Source organism: Callithrix jacchus, chromosome 11 (genome assembly GCF_049354715.1).
Source record: "Callithrix jacchus isolate 240 chromosome 11, calJac240_pri, whole genome shotgun sequence".
Lineage (NCBI taxonomy): Eukaryota > Metazoa > Chordata > Mammalia > Primates > Cebidae > Callithrix > Callithrix jacchus.
The window spans coordinates 11,625,776-11,645,369 of NC_133512.1; the positions used below are offsets into that span (position 1 = coordinate 11,625,776).

Consider the following 19,594-nt stretch of genomic DNA (forward strand, 5'->3'; position numbering starts at 1 on the left):
TCACAGGGGCAGCATCAAGGCAGATGGACGGGGAACTGGCCAGCCCTCCAACCTCTCAGTTAATTAATGTGACATATTCTTTCATTGCAGCAATTCAGTTTTGTGTCCTTGCCCACTGACGTGCTGGAAATTGAGGTGAAGGACAAGTTTGCCAAGAGCCGCCCCATCATCAAACGCTTCTTGGGAAAGCTGTCGATGCCCGTTCAAAGACTCCTGGAGAGACACGCCATAGGGTAAACCTGTGACTGAGCTCTTACTATCACTAGGTTCCCGCCAACAGCCTGTGCCCAACGGTGGCCTGTAGGCTGCAATAGTATACTCTCACAGAGAGTCAAAACGGTGTCATTATATTTCCTTAGCTTTTCCTACTAATTATGTTGCCTGCCTAATCAAACAAAACCTAATCGAACAAAAACAGTAATTGAACAAAACGTGTTTGTTCGATTAAACAGATGCTTCCCTTTCCACTTGATTGTGTAACCCTGGTCACTTACCCAAGAGAGCAAAAAACCCTCTTAGAGGTATTAAACGGTACTAAAAGAAGCCCTCAATGGGGCATTTCTCTGGACAGATAGAAACTGAAGTTTGCTTTACTCTGAGGAATATTATTTCATTCATATGAAATCTTATGTACAGTCTGGCATGTAAGATTTAATCGTATGTGACATTTCCATAACAAGATGAAATACTGGGTAACTACTAGAGGAGTGTCTCACTTAGAAGACGGTAGGATCTGCATGGATGAGAACTTGAAAGCGTGACTCTCATGGAATGACAGCAGTGAAGATGCTCACAGAGTTCAGCTGTATATGAGAATGTGTTTCTGTGCTTTTTCTCTTTTACATTCATGTCCACTCATGGTTCTCATTGAAGTGGACTATGACCCATAACAGCCCTACGTATAAGACATATATCTTTAGGTGACAGGGACTACATTTCAAAACACTAAATAAAGCTTTCTATCGATAAACATACACTTACAATGTAACCCTTACAAAGATAGCAGAATGAGAAAAACTATGCAGAATTTCCAAATGTCTTAAAGTTGTTTGGATTATTAGGACTTCGGAATCACGGATGATTATCGTAAGGACACTTAGTAATAATTGGAAGCTTATGGCGGATATGCAGCGGGGTACACAGAGGCCTGCCGTTAACTCTCCAGCCAAAGGGAGCTGAGTTTATGGAGCTACAGTCACGTGTCATACACAGAATTTGCGCTTGTCATTCATGGTTGTGAGGATTACACAGACAAAAAGTGTCCATAAAGAGCCTAGCACAGTCACTGGCACGTAGTAGGAACTCAGAAGGAAATGGCATTCCTTGTGATCTTTTCTTTTTTTTTGAGACGGAGTTTCACTCTTGTTACCCAGGCTGGAGTGCAATGGCGCGATCTCGGCTCACCGCAACCTCCGCCTCCTGGGTTCAGGCAATTCTCCTGCCTCAGCCTCCTGAGTAGCTGGGATTACAGGCACGCGCCGCCATGCCCAGCTAATTTTTTGTATTTTTAGTAGAGACGGGGTTTCACCATGTTGACCAGGATGGTCTCGATCTGTTGACCTCGTGATCCACTCGCCTCGGCCTCCCAAAGTGCTGGGATTACAGGCTGGAGCCACCGCGCCCGGCCTCCTTGTGATCTTTTCTGTTTCATTTAGTCCTCATAATGCTTCTGTGACAGCATTATCACCATTCCTCCACGAGGAAACACGGCTTCAAAACAATCAATAATTATGCAAGCCCAAGGCTTGTGGGTGGCAGAGATGCAGGCAGTGTCAGACTCACACCTGTGTCTCTCCAAAGCCCGAGGTCTGCCCCTGCACAACAGGCTTCTTTCAGGGTTCCTGGGATTGACTCTCTAGTTTATCGTGGGCCACACTTTTCATTTCTCTCCTTCTCTGCCCTCCTGGCTGCTAACACCTCTGCCAGGCGATGGGCTGGAGAACAAACCAGGGGTTGTGTAGGATTCTTTCTACCCCAGCACCCAGTGCACCACCACCCAGCATGCATTACATAGCGATTCGTACCTGTGGAACAGAACTTCTCTCCCCAGCTTGCTGCAGCCACAGAACCCCTCTGCCCTCCCATACTGAGTTCTCTCCTAAGCCCAAGCTGCCAGATCTTACCTTCTTGGCACTGTCCTGCTCTCCCAGCCTCCCACTGTGGAAAGGCACATCCCCAGCTGAAAGCAAGTACCTGAGGTAGAAAAGGGTGTCCCAGACCAGAAGAAGGTTAGCTATGATTTTCCCAGTGTTCTTGCCACCTGGGGAAATGGAGAGCACAGATGGAGTGTGATTGAGCTTGGACCTCTCCAAAAAGGAAGGAACAGCAAGCCATGGAGGCGTTTTCCTCCCACCCTCTTCAATGGGATGACAGACTGTCCAGTTGCGGCATGGCAGAGCAGTTCCTCCTCCAAAGCCTTCTGCTTCCACAGCCCCTGGTGGCCATTTTTGCAGTGTTGCCCCTTCCAGAGGTGTCCCAACATGGGTAGGAGCAGAGTGTTGGGGTGTGGCCATGGAAGCCGTAGCTATGCAGCCTGAGCAATGGCAGAACCCCAGAGTGCACCATAACAAAAGCGAATGCCCTCTGCCCTCTGCACGTGCACTCCCCATAAAGCCCCCTGCATCCTTTCTGAAACGTTTGGCTCCATCTGTATCGGCTCCCTCCCTGTCCTCAGACATTTGCGCCTTTCCCCCCTGGGCACACACACACCCTCATTTCCAATGTTCCCTTCATTCCTTGGCTGTAACATCCCAGGCTTCAGCTCTCTGTCTCTAACTCTAACCATCTCGCCTTCACATTGAAGTGTCACCGGCTACCTTGAACCATTATTTAGGGGTCCTACCTTATGCCCCTAGCTGGACATAAGCTATTTAAAGGCAGAGGCGGCGTATGACATGCTTTTTATCAACCGCAGCAACTTTCACATGGCAGGGATCAAAAAATATTTGTTTCGTGGGTGAAAAGCAAAGGAAATAAAAGCCCAGAAAGTAAATGCAAAGCGTAATAAATGTGATTTGCGTGCCACTGTCTGATTGTCTTTAGGCCTCCCCTGACTTCAATGAAGTTTTGGGTTCAGGATGACTTTGGTCGTCATCGACCTACTTCATAATATTGACCAGGCTCTTTCTAAATAGACAGAATACTGAGACTCCTCCTATTTTTTTCTGCATATAATGCTTTACTTCATTGACTTCTGAGGAGCTCCAAACACCAAAGCATGGCTTATCAAAGAACAATTTTAAGTCAGGGGCTTGTTGGGATATATGTTGTTTGTCTCATAATGTCAGTGTTTTCTAGAAAGAAACATTACAACACTATCAGCCAGTGATTTATCCTTTTATTTTCATGTCACAAATGACCAAATGGAATAAATGCAGGGTCATCTGAATAATGACTGGTTTGGGGCTGTTTGTTATTACTGGGTCCCTGGGTTTGGTAACTCCTATATATCCTAAGGCAGTCACTCTTCCTATTTAGGCCAAGGTGAGGGGCAATTTGCTAGGCTGAAGCTGTATTGTTAATGATAGTATAACAGTGTTTCAGGTTGACTGCATCTAGAAAGTTTTCCTTTTATACTTTGTGTAATTTCTTTTTATAATTAAGAAATGATAAATTTCTTATAATTTATAAGAAAGTATTTAAATTTCTTTTTATAATTAAAGTTTTCTTTTTATAAATTGCTGTGAGTGGGTAGAGGGGATGGCACAGAAGTCCAGGATGGAGACTTGGGTGTCTACATGTGGGAGCCCACCATTGGTGTTAAGTGGAAGTCACGAGCCAGAGAACCCAGCCCACAAGTCTCGCTCTGCTCCGTCCTGGAGCAGCTGCCGTTTTGTGGCTCCCACAGGCTCTTCAGTAACCATGACAGCACCCTTTCTTAGATATTACATATATACCACAGGATATGCATCTGCTGGCACTGTCCATCATTGAGGACATATTTGGAAAATGGCAGTCTGCACAGGAAAAGCAGGCCAAGGACATCCTTGTCTTTTTTTATTCTCTCTTTCTCTCTGTTTTAGAGCACAGGTTGGCCAACTATATTTGTACAGGGCCAGGTAGTAAATATTTTAGGCTTTGCAAGGCCCACAGTCCATGTCTAAACTACTCAGCTCTGCCAGTATAGCATGAAAGTTGCCACAGACAATCCGTAAGCTAACAAGCATGGCCGTGCTCCAATAAAACTTTATTTATGGGCACTGAAATTTGAATTTCATATAATTTTTACATGCTACAAAATGTTACTCTTCTTTTGTTTCTTTTTCCAACCATTTAAAATGTAAAAGCTCACAAGCACACAAAGACAGGTGGTGGGCCAGATTTAGCCCACGGGCTGTAGTTTGCCCACCCCTGCTTTAGAATACGGACACTCAGTTGAACTCAACCATTTTTTTACTTTACAAAGGTGCGAAAGCTATATGCATTTAGCAGAAAAAGCAGAAACCATGAATTTTGAATTTTGATCTTTTCCCAGGCTAGCGATACACAGCATGACACTTTTGTGATGCTGGCGGCAACAGCAAGCCACAGCTCCCAGTCAGCCACATGATCACAGGATCAACAAGTGATACTGGACTCTACAGTATACTGTATTCAACAAATTACATGAGATATCCAATGCTTTATTATAAAATAGTTTTTGTGTTACATGATTTTGCTTACCTTTAGGCTAACGTAAGTGTTCCGAGCACTTTTAAGGTCGGCTAGGCTAAGCTATGATGTTTGGTAGATTAAATGTATTAAATGCATATTTAATAAATGTATCAAATGCATTTTTAATGTGCCAGTATTGTCAGCCTTTGATGGGTTTATCAGGTCATAATCCATGGGAGGTCGAGGGGCATCTGTATTCAATAAGGACTTCCTTACAGTTTTGAGCCCATCGGGACTTCCCTGGGCTTGCGTGCCTCACTCACTGTGTGGAAAGCACACTGCATGATCATTAGGAGGAGAGGTATTGACCAGATCTGTGATGGCGCTTATTTCCTTCTAGGGATAGGGTGGTCAGCTACACACTTGGCCGCAGGCTTCCAACAGATCATGTGAGTGGACAGCTGCAATTCCGATTTGAGATCACTTCCTCCATCCACCCAGGTACTCTCAGCATGAACTTCATGTCTTGTCCTAGGCTAGTGTCATAAGTGTGGTTCCTTTCTCTAAAATGCAATAACCATGGTTCTCTCCAGACATGCCTAGGCTTTAGGTTTTACAGCTCTCTATCTTCTCCATTTGAGGCCCAGAAGCCAGTGATCTATTCCAGAAGCCAGGTTGCTGTCCCCTTGATGGAGAGGTTCCTTTTCATTCCAGTGACCCAAAGGTAGAGGGTAGACAGTGAGTGGACTGAAGATTAACAATGAGGCCAACATGAATAGGTAGCTCTGTGTTATTTATCATCCTATTCCTGGCACCCATATAGGTGTTTAATCATCACATACATGAATGAATGAATGAATGAACGTGAAACATCTTTCTACCTAGTAACTAGATATAGACCAGCCAGTTGCTGAAAAATGTCATGTTGAAGAACTATAATTGTACAATGAATTTTTATAATATCACAGAAAAAAATGAAAATATAAATAGGACAGAAAACTCCAGAATCATCCATGTTCCATTTAATGCTAAAACAGATTTTCGAATAATTCTACTTTTGCTCTGCTTCTGCAGCCCCCATAGATCACACTGAGAGCTGTTAGGACCTCCTGGACCATTTACAAGTTGCTGTTAAATCTAATGAAGCTCTTGAGAACTTAGAGCTGGAGGTTATCACTGCCCACTCATTAAACTCCAGGTGTACTTTCCTATGGCAATATACAACTTAGACTGTAAGAAAACACCTTGTCTGGTCTTTTCACATTCAGCCTTTTCCTACATTCTGAGAGTAAAAGTGTCTCTTCCTTTGGTGTAGCCCTAAGGACAGCTTTACAGCTCACCAGAGGAACTGTTTTTCTTTGACTAGTGAATTGCGCTAGTGCATTTGAAATGGGAAGTTCACATCTGGCAGGAATCCAGTAGAGCAGCTGCAGAAGGTAGAGTAAGACACTGGCTGCTTCCCCTTCAATGACCGCTTGGGATGAAGACCTTGTTCATTTTTTTATCGGAATAAACTCCAAATGTTGGGAACAGCCCAGCCTGAGCTATTGAATGGCTGTGGTTGCTCCCATTCTTCATCCAGCCTTTTGCTTCTCTCTGGTTGCCTGAGAACCCTGCTTACCATTTATGCCACCCTGCAGGACCTAAGCATAGGGAAACATTCTGAGCAAATACAATTAACTAAATATAAGCATTAAGGATCTATAAATAACTCCACTACTGCCCTCATCTCTGGAAGTTATTCTGTGTGTCAAACGCTGTTGAGTACCTACTATGTGCCCAGAACTGCATTAGTGCTAGGCTTTGGGCATTTTAACCAAAAGATGAATTCCCTTGAAACAGATTTCGGAAATATATCCATGACTGCAAGTTGTTGTTAACATAGCAAGAACTCATTCTTATAGAATCTCTCACTAGAGCTCTGGCCAGTGAGAAACTCTTATCAACCTATATTCAATATCCTAATGTAGAAATCCCTTAGTGATGGCTTACATGTCCCACAGGGTATTCTAACACCACAATGCTCTCTTCCGGGAGAAATGACATGTTTTTCTTCTTGCCAGCAGATGATGAGGAGATTTCCCTGAGTACCGAGCCTGAGTCAGCCCAAATTCAGGACAGCCCCATGAACAATGTGGTGGAAAACGGCAGTGGGGATCCTTGTGCTGAGGCCCCAGAGCCCTCTGAGAGCTGGAAACCAGAGCAGCTGGGTGAGGGCAGTGTCCCAGATGGTCCAGGGAACCAGAGCATGGAGCTTTCCAGACCAACTGAGGAAGCAGCAATCATCACAGAGACAGGAGACCAGGGTGTGGTCTCTGTGGGACCTGAAGGGGCTGGGGAGCTCCTGGCCCAGGTGCAAAAGGACATCCAGCCTGCCCTGAGTGCAGAAGAGCTGGCCGAGCAGCTGGACCTGGGTGAGGAGGCGTCAGCACTGCTGCTGGAAGATGGTGAAGTCCCAGCCAGCACCGAGGAGGAGCACGTGGAGGAGGAAACCATGGCACAGAGCCGGGCTGGAAGGGAGGAAGAGAAGGAGCGGGAGGAGGAGGAGGGAGATGTGTCTGCCCTGGAGCAGGGAGAGGGCAGGCTACAGCTGCGGGCCTCGGTGAAGAGAAAAAGCAGGCCCTGCTCCTTGCCTGTGTCCGAGCTGGAGACAGTGATCGCGTCGGCCTGTGGGGACCCCGAGACCCCGAGGACACACTACATCCGCATCCACACCCTGCTGCACAGCATGCCCTCGGCCCAGGGCAGCAGCGCGGCAGAGGACGAGGACGGCACGGAGGAGTCCACCCTAAAGGACTCCTCAGAGAAGGATGGACTCAGTGAGGTGGACACGGTGGCCGCTGACCCGTCTGCCCTGGAAGAGGACGGAGAAGAGCCCGAGGGGGCTACCCCAGGCACAGTGCCCCCTGGCCACTCCGGGGGCCACTTCCCCAGCCTGGCCAACGGCGCGGCCCCGGATGGCGACACGCACCCCAGCACCGGGAGCGAGAGCGACTCCAGCCCCAGGCAAGGCGGGGACCACAGCTGCGAGGGCTGTGACGCGTCCTGCTGCAGCCCCTCGTGCTACAGCTCCTCGTGCTACAGCACGTCCTGCTACAGCAGCTCGTGCTACAGCGCCTCCTGCTACAGCCCCTCCTGCTACAATGGCAACAGGTTCGCCAGCCACACGCGCTTCTCCTCCGTAGACAGCGCCAAGATCTCCGAGAGCACGGTCTTCTCCTCGCAAGACGACGACGACGAAGAGAACAGCGCGTTCGAGTCGGTGCCCGACTCCATGCAGAGTCCTGAGCTGGACCCGGAGTCCACGAACGGCGCTGGGCCGTGGCAAGACGAGCTGGCCGCCCCTAGCGGGCACATGGGAAGAACCCCGGAAGGTCTGGAATCCCCCGTGGCAGGTCCAAGCAATCGGAGAGAAGGTTAGACCTCAAACCTGATCAGAGTGAGAATAGGACCGTCAGGGGGACACAGGTGTCAGCAGCACAGCTTAAAAACAAGAGGGCGGGGGATCGGTGTCAAACGGGGTTGCTGGAGCAATGTATGCCTGTCTTGTACATATATGTGTGCATGTGTATCTGTGTATGAGTATAGATGACTGAGTAGCTGACACCCCACCAGGTCTCAGATACACACCAGGAATTACGACTGGTTGGATGTGAGCGTGCACTTGTATGTGTGCTGCTGTTTGTTTCAACTAATCACCAGAACTGGTTAGTGTACATGTTATCCTAGTCTCGGCAGCAGCCAGAGCCCCAAGACTAGTGTCAAATGATACATGTGGGAAATTATCTACATTAAATGGATAATGTGTAAATATCTGCTGACTTCCAAAGCACGTGGAAGATTAGCAATAGATGTTCATATTAGTTGAAGAACAGACTTTACCTCTGTTTTAGAACTCAACTAGCTCATGTACATACATGTAGATATGTCTAGCCTACATGTATTTGTCATTGTTTCTGTCCACTCAATTCTTATTACTGTGAGTTTTGTGTTGTTGTTGTTCTTGTATTTGTTTGCTATTCTGGCTGATAGAAGGGAAAAATAACATGGTTGTGTATAAATCACTTTGTTTCCAATAAGAATCGAATCCAAAACCTGCCACCGTTAGTTTAAATGTATTCTGTGTTTTAACCAAAGTTTTCTTTAGTCATGCCTGCAGAACAATATGTGAAATTAATTTGCATTTCCTTATCCATGAGGGGGAACTATCTTCCAGTCAAGTGACAGTGGCATAATGGGGAAAAAAAATTGAAAAGTCACATAATAATATGAAATAATTCAGTTGTTTTAAAAGAGAAAAACATAGCCTCTGCTATTTTGCTCTTCTGCTGTTGAAATTAGCCGCCCACAAAAGGCGGGGATATTTTCTGCAGATTGTAAGCTCATCAAGGGCCAGAGTTGTGTTTCTTTATGTTTGAATACTTAGCACGTAAACAAACCCCTGGTGCCTACAAGTTTTTTTGAACAGGAGCTAAAGTGAGCATTAAAAAAATAATTTTAAGTATCAATAATGCCCGCTTCCACATTTCAGAAAAAGAATGAGAGAGTGGCATGTGCGATAATGAGAAACGCAAGGAAATTGGTAGAGAAAAAGAAACGCAGGCAGAAAGGTAAAACAGCATGGAAAGGAACCCCTGAGGAGTGGGATGGAAAATCCCTCCTGTGAGGAGAATGGAATGGGAAATGCCTTTCTTTGACAAGGATGTTTTGAGGCCCTCCTTTATTCTAGGCCAGATGAAATGTGCTGGGCACAGGAAGATGGATTGGCATCAGGTGAGGAATGGACATTACTCAATAATTACAGCCTAATTAAAAATAATACAACAAAAGGAGCTGGGGGATTCCCTAAAGGCACAGGTAGGAGCTGGCAGCGATGTTGGATTACGAAGGTCTGCAAACTTTTTCTATAAATAACCAGGTAGTAAATATTTTAGGCTTTGTAGGTCAAGAGGTAAACAATCAAATAACTGTTCTCACTAAAAGACTTTTTTTTAGTATTGAAAAATGTACTGACACTTTTCTTAGCTTAGAACCATATAACCCTGTTTTAGTGTCTTTTGGACCCCATGTTGGGAGGTAATCTATACATCGTAAATTGAAAACTGGCTCAGTGTGAATTTATTTAAGAGCATGTTTTGCAAACAAAAAAGGCATGTCCATGCCCTTGAGAGGCTAACAGTCTAGCAGGTGGAAGAGCAGGAAGTGTTCAGGGACACAGTGGACATCTCTGCATTGGCATTGGCAGTTTCTAAAGAAATGTCTAAATTCCTGAACTCTGCAGAATATAAACTCAGAAAAGGTCAAGAAGCACCTACATCCTTCACTATAGTGATTGCAAGGGGAAATAGGAAGATTCCCAAAGGGTCTCTTGATCTCCTGAAGGCTGTGCATGCGCTGGTATGTGACCTCTTCCCAGCCAGCCTTCCCCATTCAGCAGTGAGTCCCTGAGCTAACAGCATCTACGTTGTGGGACTGTCCCTCACTTGCCACCAGATTTCACAACAGCAGGTGCTTCAAGAAAGCAAGGCTTTGACGTGACCTGCCTGATATGTGATTGTGTGGATGCCCACTGCTTCCATAAGAAATCCTATCGCCCCTTCGCTTTGACTTCTAAGATTGCAAATTCCTTCACTGTAGAAACTGCACTAGATGGCCAGGTGTGGTGGCTCACACCTGTAATCCCAGCACTTCGGGAGGCTGAGGTGGGTGAATCACCTGAAGTCAGGAGTTCAAGACCAGCCTGGTCAATGAGGCGAAACCCTGTCTCTACTAAAATATATTTTAAAAATTGCTGGGCACGGTGGTCAGCACCTGTAATCTCAGCTACTCAGGAGGCTGAGGCAGGATAATCACTTGAACCTGGGAGGCAGAGGTTGCAGTGAGCCGAGACCACACCATTACACTCCAGCCTGGGCAACAAGAGTGGAACTCTGTCTCAAAAAAAGAAACTGCATTAGATTAACCCAGGTGGATTTGTTGTCTACATGCCCACATAAATGAGGCTGCAGCAATTTGTGGAAGAACACTGTTCTAAGCCTGAACTGACAACCATACAGGCTAGTGTGCTTTTCATGCTTTTTTCTTCACTTCCTTCTATAAATACCTCCCTTTTTAAAGTCCACTTTAAAATAGTTCTTAAAAGACCTTCTGCAGATGAATGAAAAGAGTAATATAATCTCATGGATATGAGCTCAGACCCTGGAGTCAGGCCTCCTTGCTCTATATTCAGTCCTCCCACTTCCACGCCAAGTCACCTAGCTGCTGTGTGCCTCAGTTTCCTCATGTACAAAATGGTTATAATTATAGAATCTCCCTCAAAGGGTTGTTGAGAAAATTAAATGAGATGATACTACAAAAGTACTCTGCCTCCCACCGAGTGAGGGTTCTTCCAGGCAAACAGGCAGTGAGGTTAACTGATTAAATGGTGTTGTATAAAGCATCTGAAACAATCCTTTGAATTTGCATTTCCCGCACTTTGTAATTCAAGGAAAATTTTTCACATTATTAGGTGTAAATCACTTTGCTTCAAATAATATGCGAGGCAACCTGTTTTTCTCTACAATTAGGTAATGTTATTTAAAAACAGAAGGGAATTTAAAAGGATGTTGCTTTTAGCTGAGAAATAGCTCTTCTGGAAGGTTCTGAAGGGTTTCAACACTTGCTTTGTGTTTGAGGCAAGGGTGATGATGTGGAGCCCCGTCCCTGTGCAGAATACAACTGCTTGCTTCCTCAGTGCCTCCATCCATTCAGTCGGCTGCGATATGTCGGTCACATCATTGCATTTGCTTGGGGTTCACAAGCAGGTGGGATCAGCTCCATTAACCCCAGGCAGTCGACAATATTGTATTTCCACTAGCTTGGAGGAGTAATTAACCTGATTGGTTGCATTAATTTCAAGAGGTAAGTCAATTGTTGTTTTTAAAGAAACTAAATTAAAGATGCAGCAGCTGATGACATAACAACTGTACCATGGTTTTGTTGAATTTCTGACACTAAACACATATACACACAAACATGAGTGTGGTATCCACTTAAACACAGCACCCATCTTTGAAACAGCAGTCTGTCCACAAGGAACTGGGTGCCAGCACGAGGGGAACCTTCCTTGTTTTCTGTTAGCATCTCTAAGAACCCAGAAGATTTGTGTAACATACCAGGATTTGCTCAACAAATAATGTTATGTAGTGAACATGTAAAAGGACCCTTTGTTACTGAATATACCTCTGCTTCTGTTTGCCAGTTAGCTCTAGGAATTAAATCAGAAAATTAAACCCACCTTTCTTCCTAAATTAACTTATTTTTATTTTTTGATCAGGTCTATAGAACTAGAATGAGAAGAAATAATCATCCTTTCCATGTGAGGTTATTCTAGGAAATATTCAGCATTGGAGATCTGACAACCATTTGACCACCATTTTTCAGTCTCTCTCCTTTTTGACCCAGTGGATAATGGAACACTTGATATTTCCGTCAGCAGAGGACAGAAGGAAAAGGCCTGACCTTTGCCCTCTGGCCCTAAGAGGGTTTTGCAAGAAAACCAGCAGAGTGTGAGGCAGGAGGAACGTTCTGATAGCTGGCTGTCCCTTTTCCTGGGCCCTTCTGGCCCTGCAAAGATCAAGAGCACTGACCTCTGCTTTTGTGACCCAAGCAGCTGGTGCTGCAGGCCTGCCTTCTGCATGGCTGCCCTACATGCCTGAGGACACCACTTCAGAACATTGTTCAGTTCATTATAAGTCTGAACTGAGAACAGTATGAGCTATGGCGGTTGTAGGTTTCCTTTTAATAATCTGAGGCATGCATCCCGTGGATATAATGTTTATTTCTAAAATTTCTCCATGTCTGTCTTTCTTCCTCCTCCTTTCCCACTTCTGTGTTTTGAGCTTTCCTGTCACGGTCTTTCTGCTTTTTATCTATTTCCTTTGTCTCTTGTCCTTTCCTCTTTCCAGAGCACCCTGGCTTGTCTTTCTCCTCAAAATAATCCAGACAGTCCTGAGATCCCTCAGCACCTTGGCTCCCCTCCCTCACCCCCCAGCCTCTAGCTTTCCTACTACAGGAATTTACATTCTTGGCTCACCAGCTCCTTGACCTGTCTCGGAAAGGCACCATCGAGAGTTCATTCCCCTCAAAAACCTGAAAAATGGCCTTTCGGCAGCCCTGTGATGAGACCTATCCAAGTGCAGAGGTGTCGTTTTACACGAGCCCAAGGAGCTTTTATGGAACCTTATAAAATGCTGTATTTCCCTCAAACAGGCCTATTTCCTCCACGGGGCTAAAATCAGGCTCTGCTGATTTTCTCTTGTGTCCCTTTCTGGTGCCACCTTCTGATTCAGGAAATTCAGGTCGTTACAGAATCAGACTCAAATCCTACATATTAGACTGTGTGGCACAGATCACTAGTTATGAAATGTTTGGATTTTCTTCTTTTTAAAAAAAAACATTTCCCCCTCTCATAAATGACTGTGAACGTAGCAAACTGACACGCACACACAGATGGATTGCCCACTCTTCGGGGGTTGTTTTTTGTAGTGGTTTTACAGTCGTGCTTTTTTGATGATGTTGCCACGGCAGTGAATGAATCTGAATGTATTGACTGTCTTGTCCGTAGGTGAATGTCCTACACTCCATAATTCCCAGCCAGTAAGCCAGCTTCCTTCCCTGAGGCCTGAACATCACCACTACCCAACAATCGATGAGCCTCTTCCACCAAGTAAGCTTTAGTTTTTAAAATCTGTTCTTAACTCTTCCTATCAAGTCTAAGCAGGTCAGTATGAATTTGTGTGTGAACATCTAAAGTCCTTCCCAACTCTGTGCCTTACAGTGTTAACAAAAAACCAACATGACACCTACTTTAAAAACCGATGGGATTTTTGGGATCTTTCTATTTGCTTTTTTGATTAGTGGGTTCACCCTGTGATCTTGAGGAGATGATACAGTGTTTACAGCACCTCTCAACTTCGGAAATAGAAAGCATTTCTTTATTAGACTTGACTAGTCTTTGCAAACTGTTCATGACTTTTAAGTCCCAAATTTTATATTTTATATTTAAAATTTGCCGTTCAAGATAGAATAATCCTATTGTTCTCCATTCGGTCTGTTACATCACAGGCATCGCCATATGTTAAAACAACTTCAACCCATCTGGGCACATGAACTTACTTTTCTTACTATAACTTGCATCCATAGGTAATAGCTTCAAATTTCTTCTGCAGTTCCTAGGCGTTGCTAGGCAAAATATCATCTTTAAGATAGAATTCAGTGTCATTTCTCCTGGTAACTGTAGTATGTAATTAATAATTATCTAACTAGCCATCTGAACTTGGGAAATTCATTTAATCTCTCAGAGACTTAGTTTTCTCATTTGTAAAATTTTTAAAATGAAGTTTGAATGTCTTCATCTGCTAAATGAAAGGTTTGACCTAGATAGTCTCTAGATGCCATTCTAGCTTTAACCTCATAATACACCATTTAATAAATTTATAGAAGAAATTGACACCCCAGACATTATTCACTTAGCATCACCTATGTTCATGAATTCTAGAACATCTCTGTTTTGGTTTAGACTTATTTTTCAAGCAAAGATAATATTTAAGATTTGATAGATTTTTACAACTACAAAATCTTTTCAGAATGCAAGGAACCCATGTTTCTTTACATTCTTTTCCCTGTGCTAATGTGAAGCAGTTACAGTTTTCAAAAGGAGAAGTGATTATTTCTTAATTCATCTATTCTTGGTAATGCGTTATATGTTACAGGAATACCACTCCTCTATTCAATTATAATTGACTGGTGAGAAATCAGCAAACATCTTGAATATGTGGACTAATTTAAAGAAACACAGTATTTGTTTTTCAGGGGCCAAGCCAAACATCATGTCCTTGAACTTTTGATGCCTGATTTCTTTATTTATACACTGATTTGTGGACATTCCATAAATGAAGAGTAAAATTTTAGCATCACTATAAATACTTCCTAGGTAACATTTATTTGAAAAATATGTATAGCATGTTCTCTCCAGGAAAGGGACATTTTCCACACAACAAATAACCTTTCAGTGCATGAATCTACTTCCAATCTATGCAGTACAGATAACTAGTTATACATGCAAATATTATAAATAATTGTATATAAATTCATTGTAAAAGAATTACTTTATATAAACCACTTTCAAAAATGAAAACAAATTTCTCCAGATAGTTTTCTATTTTCAATCCACATAACATTGGAGATCTTAGAAAAATCGTTAATGAATCCTACCAACTCAATATTGTTAAATAATCTCAAATAGTCAAGAATTGCTTTATTGCTGATACTCATTCAACAAATACTAATCGTATGTTTACCCTGTGCTAGGTACTATTATCGGTAAGCAAAATAGATTCCTGCCCTCATGGAGCTTACAGTCGAGTGTGGAAGACAGATTACCAAACAATAAAATAGTTAAAAAGGGACTGGCCTAGCATATGAGATGCTATGGAAAAGCAAAAATAGATCAGGGTGAGGGATCTCTGAGAATGTGTGGTGGTGGCTGGTTTGCAATTTTAAACCAAGTAGTGAGAGTACGCTTCATTGAGAAGACAACACCTGAGGGTTAAGGGAGTCATCCCTGCCAGTGTTGGGCAGAAAGGGCTTTGCAGGCACAGGGAATGGCCACTGCCAGCCAGGAGGTGGAAACACCCTAGTGAGTTTGAGGAACAAGAGACCAGTGTGTCTGGAGCAGACTGAGGAAGGGAGAAGGCACAGGTGACATGGTCAGGGAGCTGGCAAGGCCCAGACCACGTGGGGCCATGTAAACCACTTAAGGGCTTTGACTTCTACTCCGGACGAAAGGAGGACATTGTAGAGTTTTGAGCAGAGAAGTGACATTGTCTGCCTTAGGTTTTGAAAAGTTTGCCTTGGTTGCTGTGTAGGGAATAAATTGGGAAGAGGAAGAATAGAAGCATGAGATTCAGCATAAGATTCTGTCTTTATGAAGCGACCCAGGTGACACACAATGGTAGTTTGGGCCAGGGTGGGAGCAGTGGAGGTGGTGAGGAGTGCTCTAATTCTCGACATGTATTTTAAAGGAACATTTGATGACAGATTGAATGTGGATGTGAGGGAAAGCTAGGTAACAAAAATGACCTAAGAGTTTCGACCTACAAAGATGGAGTTGCCTAACTAATATGAGTTTGGGGTCCATCAAAAATTTCAACTTTCTGGATCGAGATTAAATTGAGGTGGGCAGGGAAGGCTGCAGGCAGAGCAGGTTTTGGTGGATCCAACCCTCGGTTTCGATAACCTTATATTTGAGATGTCATCTAGGTAGTGATGTGAAGAAGAAAATTGGATATGTGATTCTGAAGTTCAAGAGAAAGGTCTAGACTTTCAGAGATAGTATTGCATTTGTTAAAGCTGTTCAAAATGTACAGTTGTATGGGCCTTTATTAATATGATAACTAAATATGATACATTATCAGGTTCTTGGACTTTGTGGAGAACGTGTAATTTAGTGTACAGCAGAGCCTTCTGTCATGAATGAGTTCACCTGACCTGCACTTCCATAACTCGCCCCAGCATCATGAAGTTACTGTTTCCAGGTGGCCGTTTAGGGAAATTCATGGCCTCACAATGCCAAGCCCTTTAAGTCTTGTTGACACCTGACGTTCCTTTTTGAATGCTTTTTCTTTAGTCACAAAATATGTGAAAGTAAATTCCTTACAAAGCAACCCAGAAAACATGTTCATAATTTCTGATTACACTTAGCTATTATTTTCTGAATATATATAAGTATATAATTAGCACAATACATTCCAGATATTTAATGTATTGACGGAAGAGCCCAGCTGTTGGGCTTACCACACTTTTCCATGAGGAATTGAAATGTGTGGTGATAAATTATCATTATGGCAGCTTCCTTTTCTACCTTTTCCCCTTAACTTATAAAACCCAACCTTCGTCCGTGAAGGAATCCTTTCGTTACTGTAGGTTCCTGGAGGGCAGGTCATGTGTCACTCAGCTCTGTGTCTGCAGGATGTGGTACCGTCTCCTGGTTCAGACTCAGTGCTGCACAGTTTGTTCAATTTTAAATTACACAGTGCTCTTCAAAGGCTAATGCTCATTTTTTGGTGGACAACAGTCATGTTGGATTCAAGAAAAATAATTGTCCTATTGCTTTTAGTAATATTAGTTTGGTCCGTCAAAATTTTTAACTTTCTGGATCTAGAATAATTACCTAGTAATCATATGTACACACAATTTCATCCACGAGCTAATTAGCATTTACACCTGATACTTGACAGCTGGATTATCATTAGATAATCATTAGATCAATTTTAATCAAAACCTCCTAGGACATATTTATACAATCTGCCTACATCTTTCCTTCCATTTGTCTTATAAATTGACTTTGGTGTTTAGGGGTACTTTGGTTTTCACTGGGCATGATTTGACAATGTCAGGTCAGACATAAGTCATAATGCCACAAACAGTTACACTATATACATATAAAACCATAAATATGCCAAATATATTTTTCCCTTAAAAATTGAGAGTTGCTATGTCATTACCTGAATGATAAGTTTTCAACGGAACTGTCGATATCTGATCTACTCCCAAAAGCTATGGCTTTTCCCACTTAAAAGGCTGGATGGTTTTCTTCCCTTTGCAGTTATTTTTGCTTTTTCTTCTTCTTTAGTTTCGAGCATTTTCAGCATAACTTTATCACACTGCTTCTATTTCCACAATGTGATGTGTGGCTCTTAAGCTTGGCCCATCTCTGTACAGCAGACATTGCTCTTCTATGTTTCGCTCCGATGTGAACCCATTGCTTCCAGCTCTTTTCCACCTACCTCACCCCACCCCATCCCCTGCATGTACGATGTAGAGAATCATCCATGCTTCCACCTTTTCGTTTTCTTGTTTTGTTTTATTTTGTTTTTAATTTGGGAAGGGAACTTTTTTTTTAATCTCAGGCTCCCTCTACTGTTTGGGATGGTTATTTATCAACGAAAGGGTACTTCCTAGTTACTGGTTTGGTTTGGCGGTCAGAGATGTTTGACAGCTGCAGGTTGAATATGCACTGTTAATTAACAACTTATCAAAAGGCTGTTTTGAAGCCCTAAGAATAATTTCCTTCCATTCACCCACTCAAAAGGAAAGGCAGTGGATGAAGTTTGCTAAATATAAGACAGAGGTCATCCAAATTTGCAGATCCAGGATTTTAGAACAGTAGTTAAAACTGGTTTTCATCTGAGGGCCATTCTTTCCACTGAACCTAATTGCCCTCTATTAAATTTACAAAGAAAGTGTTCTCCAGCATCGCAGTGTAAACTCTCACCAGAGGATGCTCCAATCTTCCACTGCTGTCATTTGAGTAGCCAACAAGTGTGACAGTGAGAATGGACATAATCTAAAGAAATAAATTAATTAAACATTAGATTTTCTCTTTAGAAATTATTAGAATTTTGGCCGGGTATGGTGGCTCATGTCTGTAATCCCAGCACTTTGGGAGGCCAAGGCAGACAGATCACCAGAAGTCAGGAGTTCAAGACCAGCTTGCCAACCATGGACAACATGGTAAAACCCCATCTCTACTAAAAATACAAAAATTAGCAGGACATAGTGGTGGGCACCTGTAATACCAGCTACGCAGGAGGCTGAATCAGGAGAATTGCTCGAATCCAGGATGCAGAGGTTGTAGTGAGCCGAGATCACGCCACTGCACTCCAGCCTGTGCACTCCAGCCTGGGTGACAGAACAAGACTCCATCTCAAAAAAAAGAAAAAGAAAAAAACAGAAAATTATTAGAATTTTAAATTTTAACATAGGTCTTGATCAAGGAACCACAGCTACTGTTTAATATGGCCCAGCAGAGAGTCTGAGTTCATTAAATTGTTTTCTGAGATCCCGAGTTCATGCCAGTGCCCAGAAGTTGTGGCAGGTGCTGTGGACAGGGTCTGGCCTGCCGCCATGAACCAACGGTGAGTTCTACCTGCAGAAGACCTGGAAGTGGTATGTGTTTCACATGGGTCAGTGGTTTGTCCTTGATTTTTCTTTTTGCCTTTTTATTAAAACTAGACTGGGAAGCTCGAATTGACAGCCACGGGCGGGTCTTTTATGTGGACCACGTGAACCGCACAACCACCTGGCAGCGTCCCACAGCAGCAGCCACCCCGGACGGCATGCGGCGATCGGGGTCCATCCAGCAGATGGAGCAACTCAACAGGCGGTTGGTGATCAGTATGCAATGAGCTCCCCTAAACCACAGTGAAAGGAGAATGGCAGCTAGAGACTCTCCCCTTACACTTTTCCGCTCAGACTGTGTGGGGAGACTCAAAAGTAATTAAGTACCTTAAGAAACCTGTTCCTAGTAAATATTTGGAAAGCTAGATTTAGAATTTGGTGGCAAGAGACAAGTTACGCTTGATTGTCATTTAAGTTCAGATGGGAAATCCTCTGAACTTCTTCATGGCCTAGGCTCAAAAACAGGAGTTCTTAACCAGGGTGGGTGTATCCCTCTCTGCTGGGGTGTTCACCGAGGATATCAGTGTTCCTTGAACTTTCCAGGCACGATACACATTTTTCTAGCAGACTGGTTCGTAGCCATCACATAGTTCTCAAAAGGATTCAGACCTCAATTAAGAACATTCCAAGGACAGGTTTCATAAGACTAAAAGCTGACTGGAGAAGAAGCTGTCTCATAAATCACCATGTGCATTCCTACGCAGGTCCCATAATTGATGTATGTCCATCAATCATCATTGAAAAGCCTTCATCTTAGAAAAAGAAATGTTTAAAAATATTTTTGAGAATTATTTTGTTGAAAAATTAGGCCCTCTCTATTAAACTTGTAAAGATGTTATTTTATTTTTAAGCTGCAAACAAAGTCTTAAACCGTATGAGGCTTAAACAGTGGTCCATTCATGTCAGAGGTGTTGCAATAAGCTAGTATAGAGCATCCTCCCTGACAACGTGCTCATTAAGACTGGGGTGGTAGCTTCAGGATGCTTTTAATTACCAGGAA

At 43.3% G+C, this 19,594-nt stretch overlaps 1 protein-coding gene across 33 annotated transcripts in view; it reads left to right on the forward strand.

Annotated features, from left to right (window-relative positions):
• The window catches only part of HECW1 (HECT, C2 and WW domain containing E3 ubiquitin protein ligase 1), a 461,351-nt gene that overhangs the window by 333,047 nt on the left and 108,710 nt on the right, over nt 1-19,594 (forward strand). For 9 of the 33 annotated variants that reach the window (XM_078342276.1, XM_078342281.1, XM_078342275.1 and 6 more), the window contains 4 exons: nt 91-233; nt 4,994-5,094; nt 6,660-8,009; nt 18,649-18,799. In XM_078342276.1, coding sequence (XP_078198402.1) covers nt 91-233; nt 4,994-5,094; nt 6,660-8,009; nt 18,649-18,799 — 1,745 coding nt within the window. Of the gene's footprint in view, nt 1-90; nt 234-4,993; nt 5,095-6,656; nt 8,010-13,198; nt 13,301-18,648; nt 18,800-19,594 lie in introns of all 33 variants that reach the window. The other 24 variants (XM_035253249.3, XM_078342260.1, XM_078342266.1 and 21 more) reach the window with 3 other exon arrangements.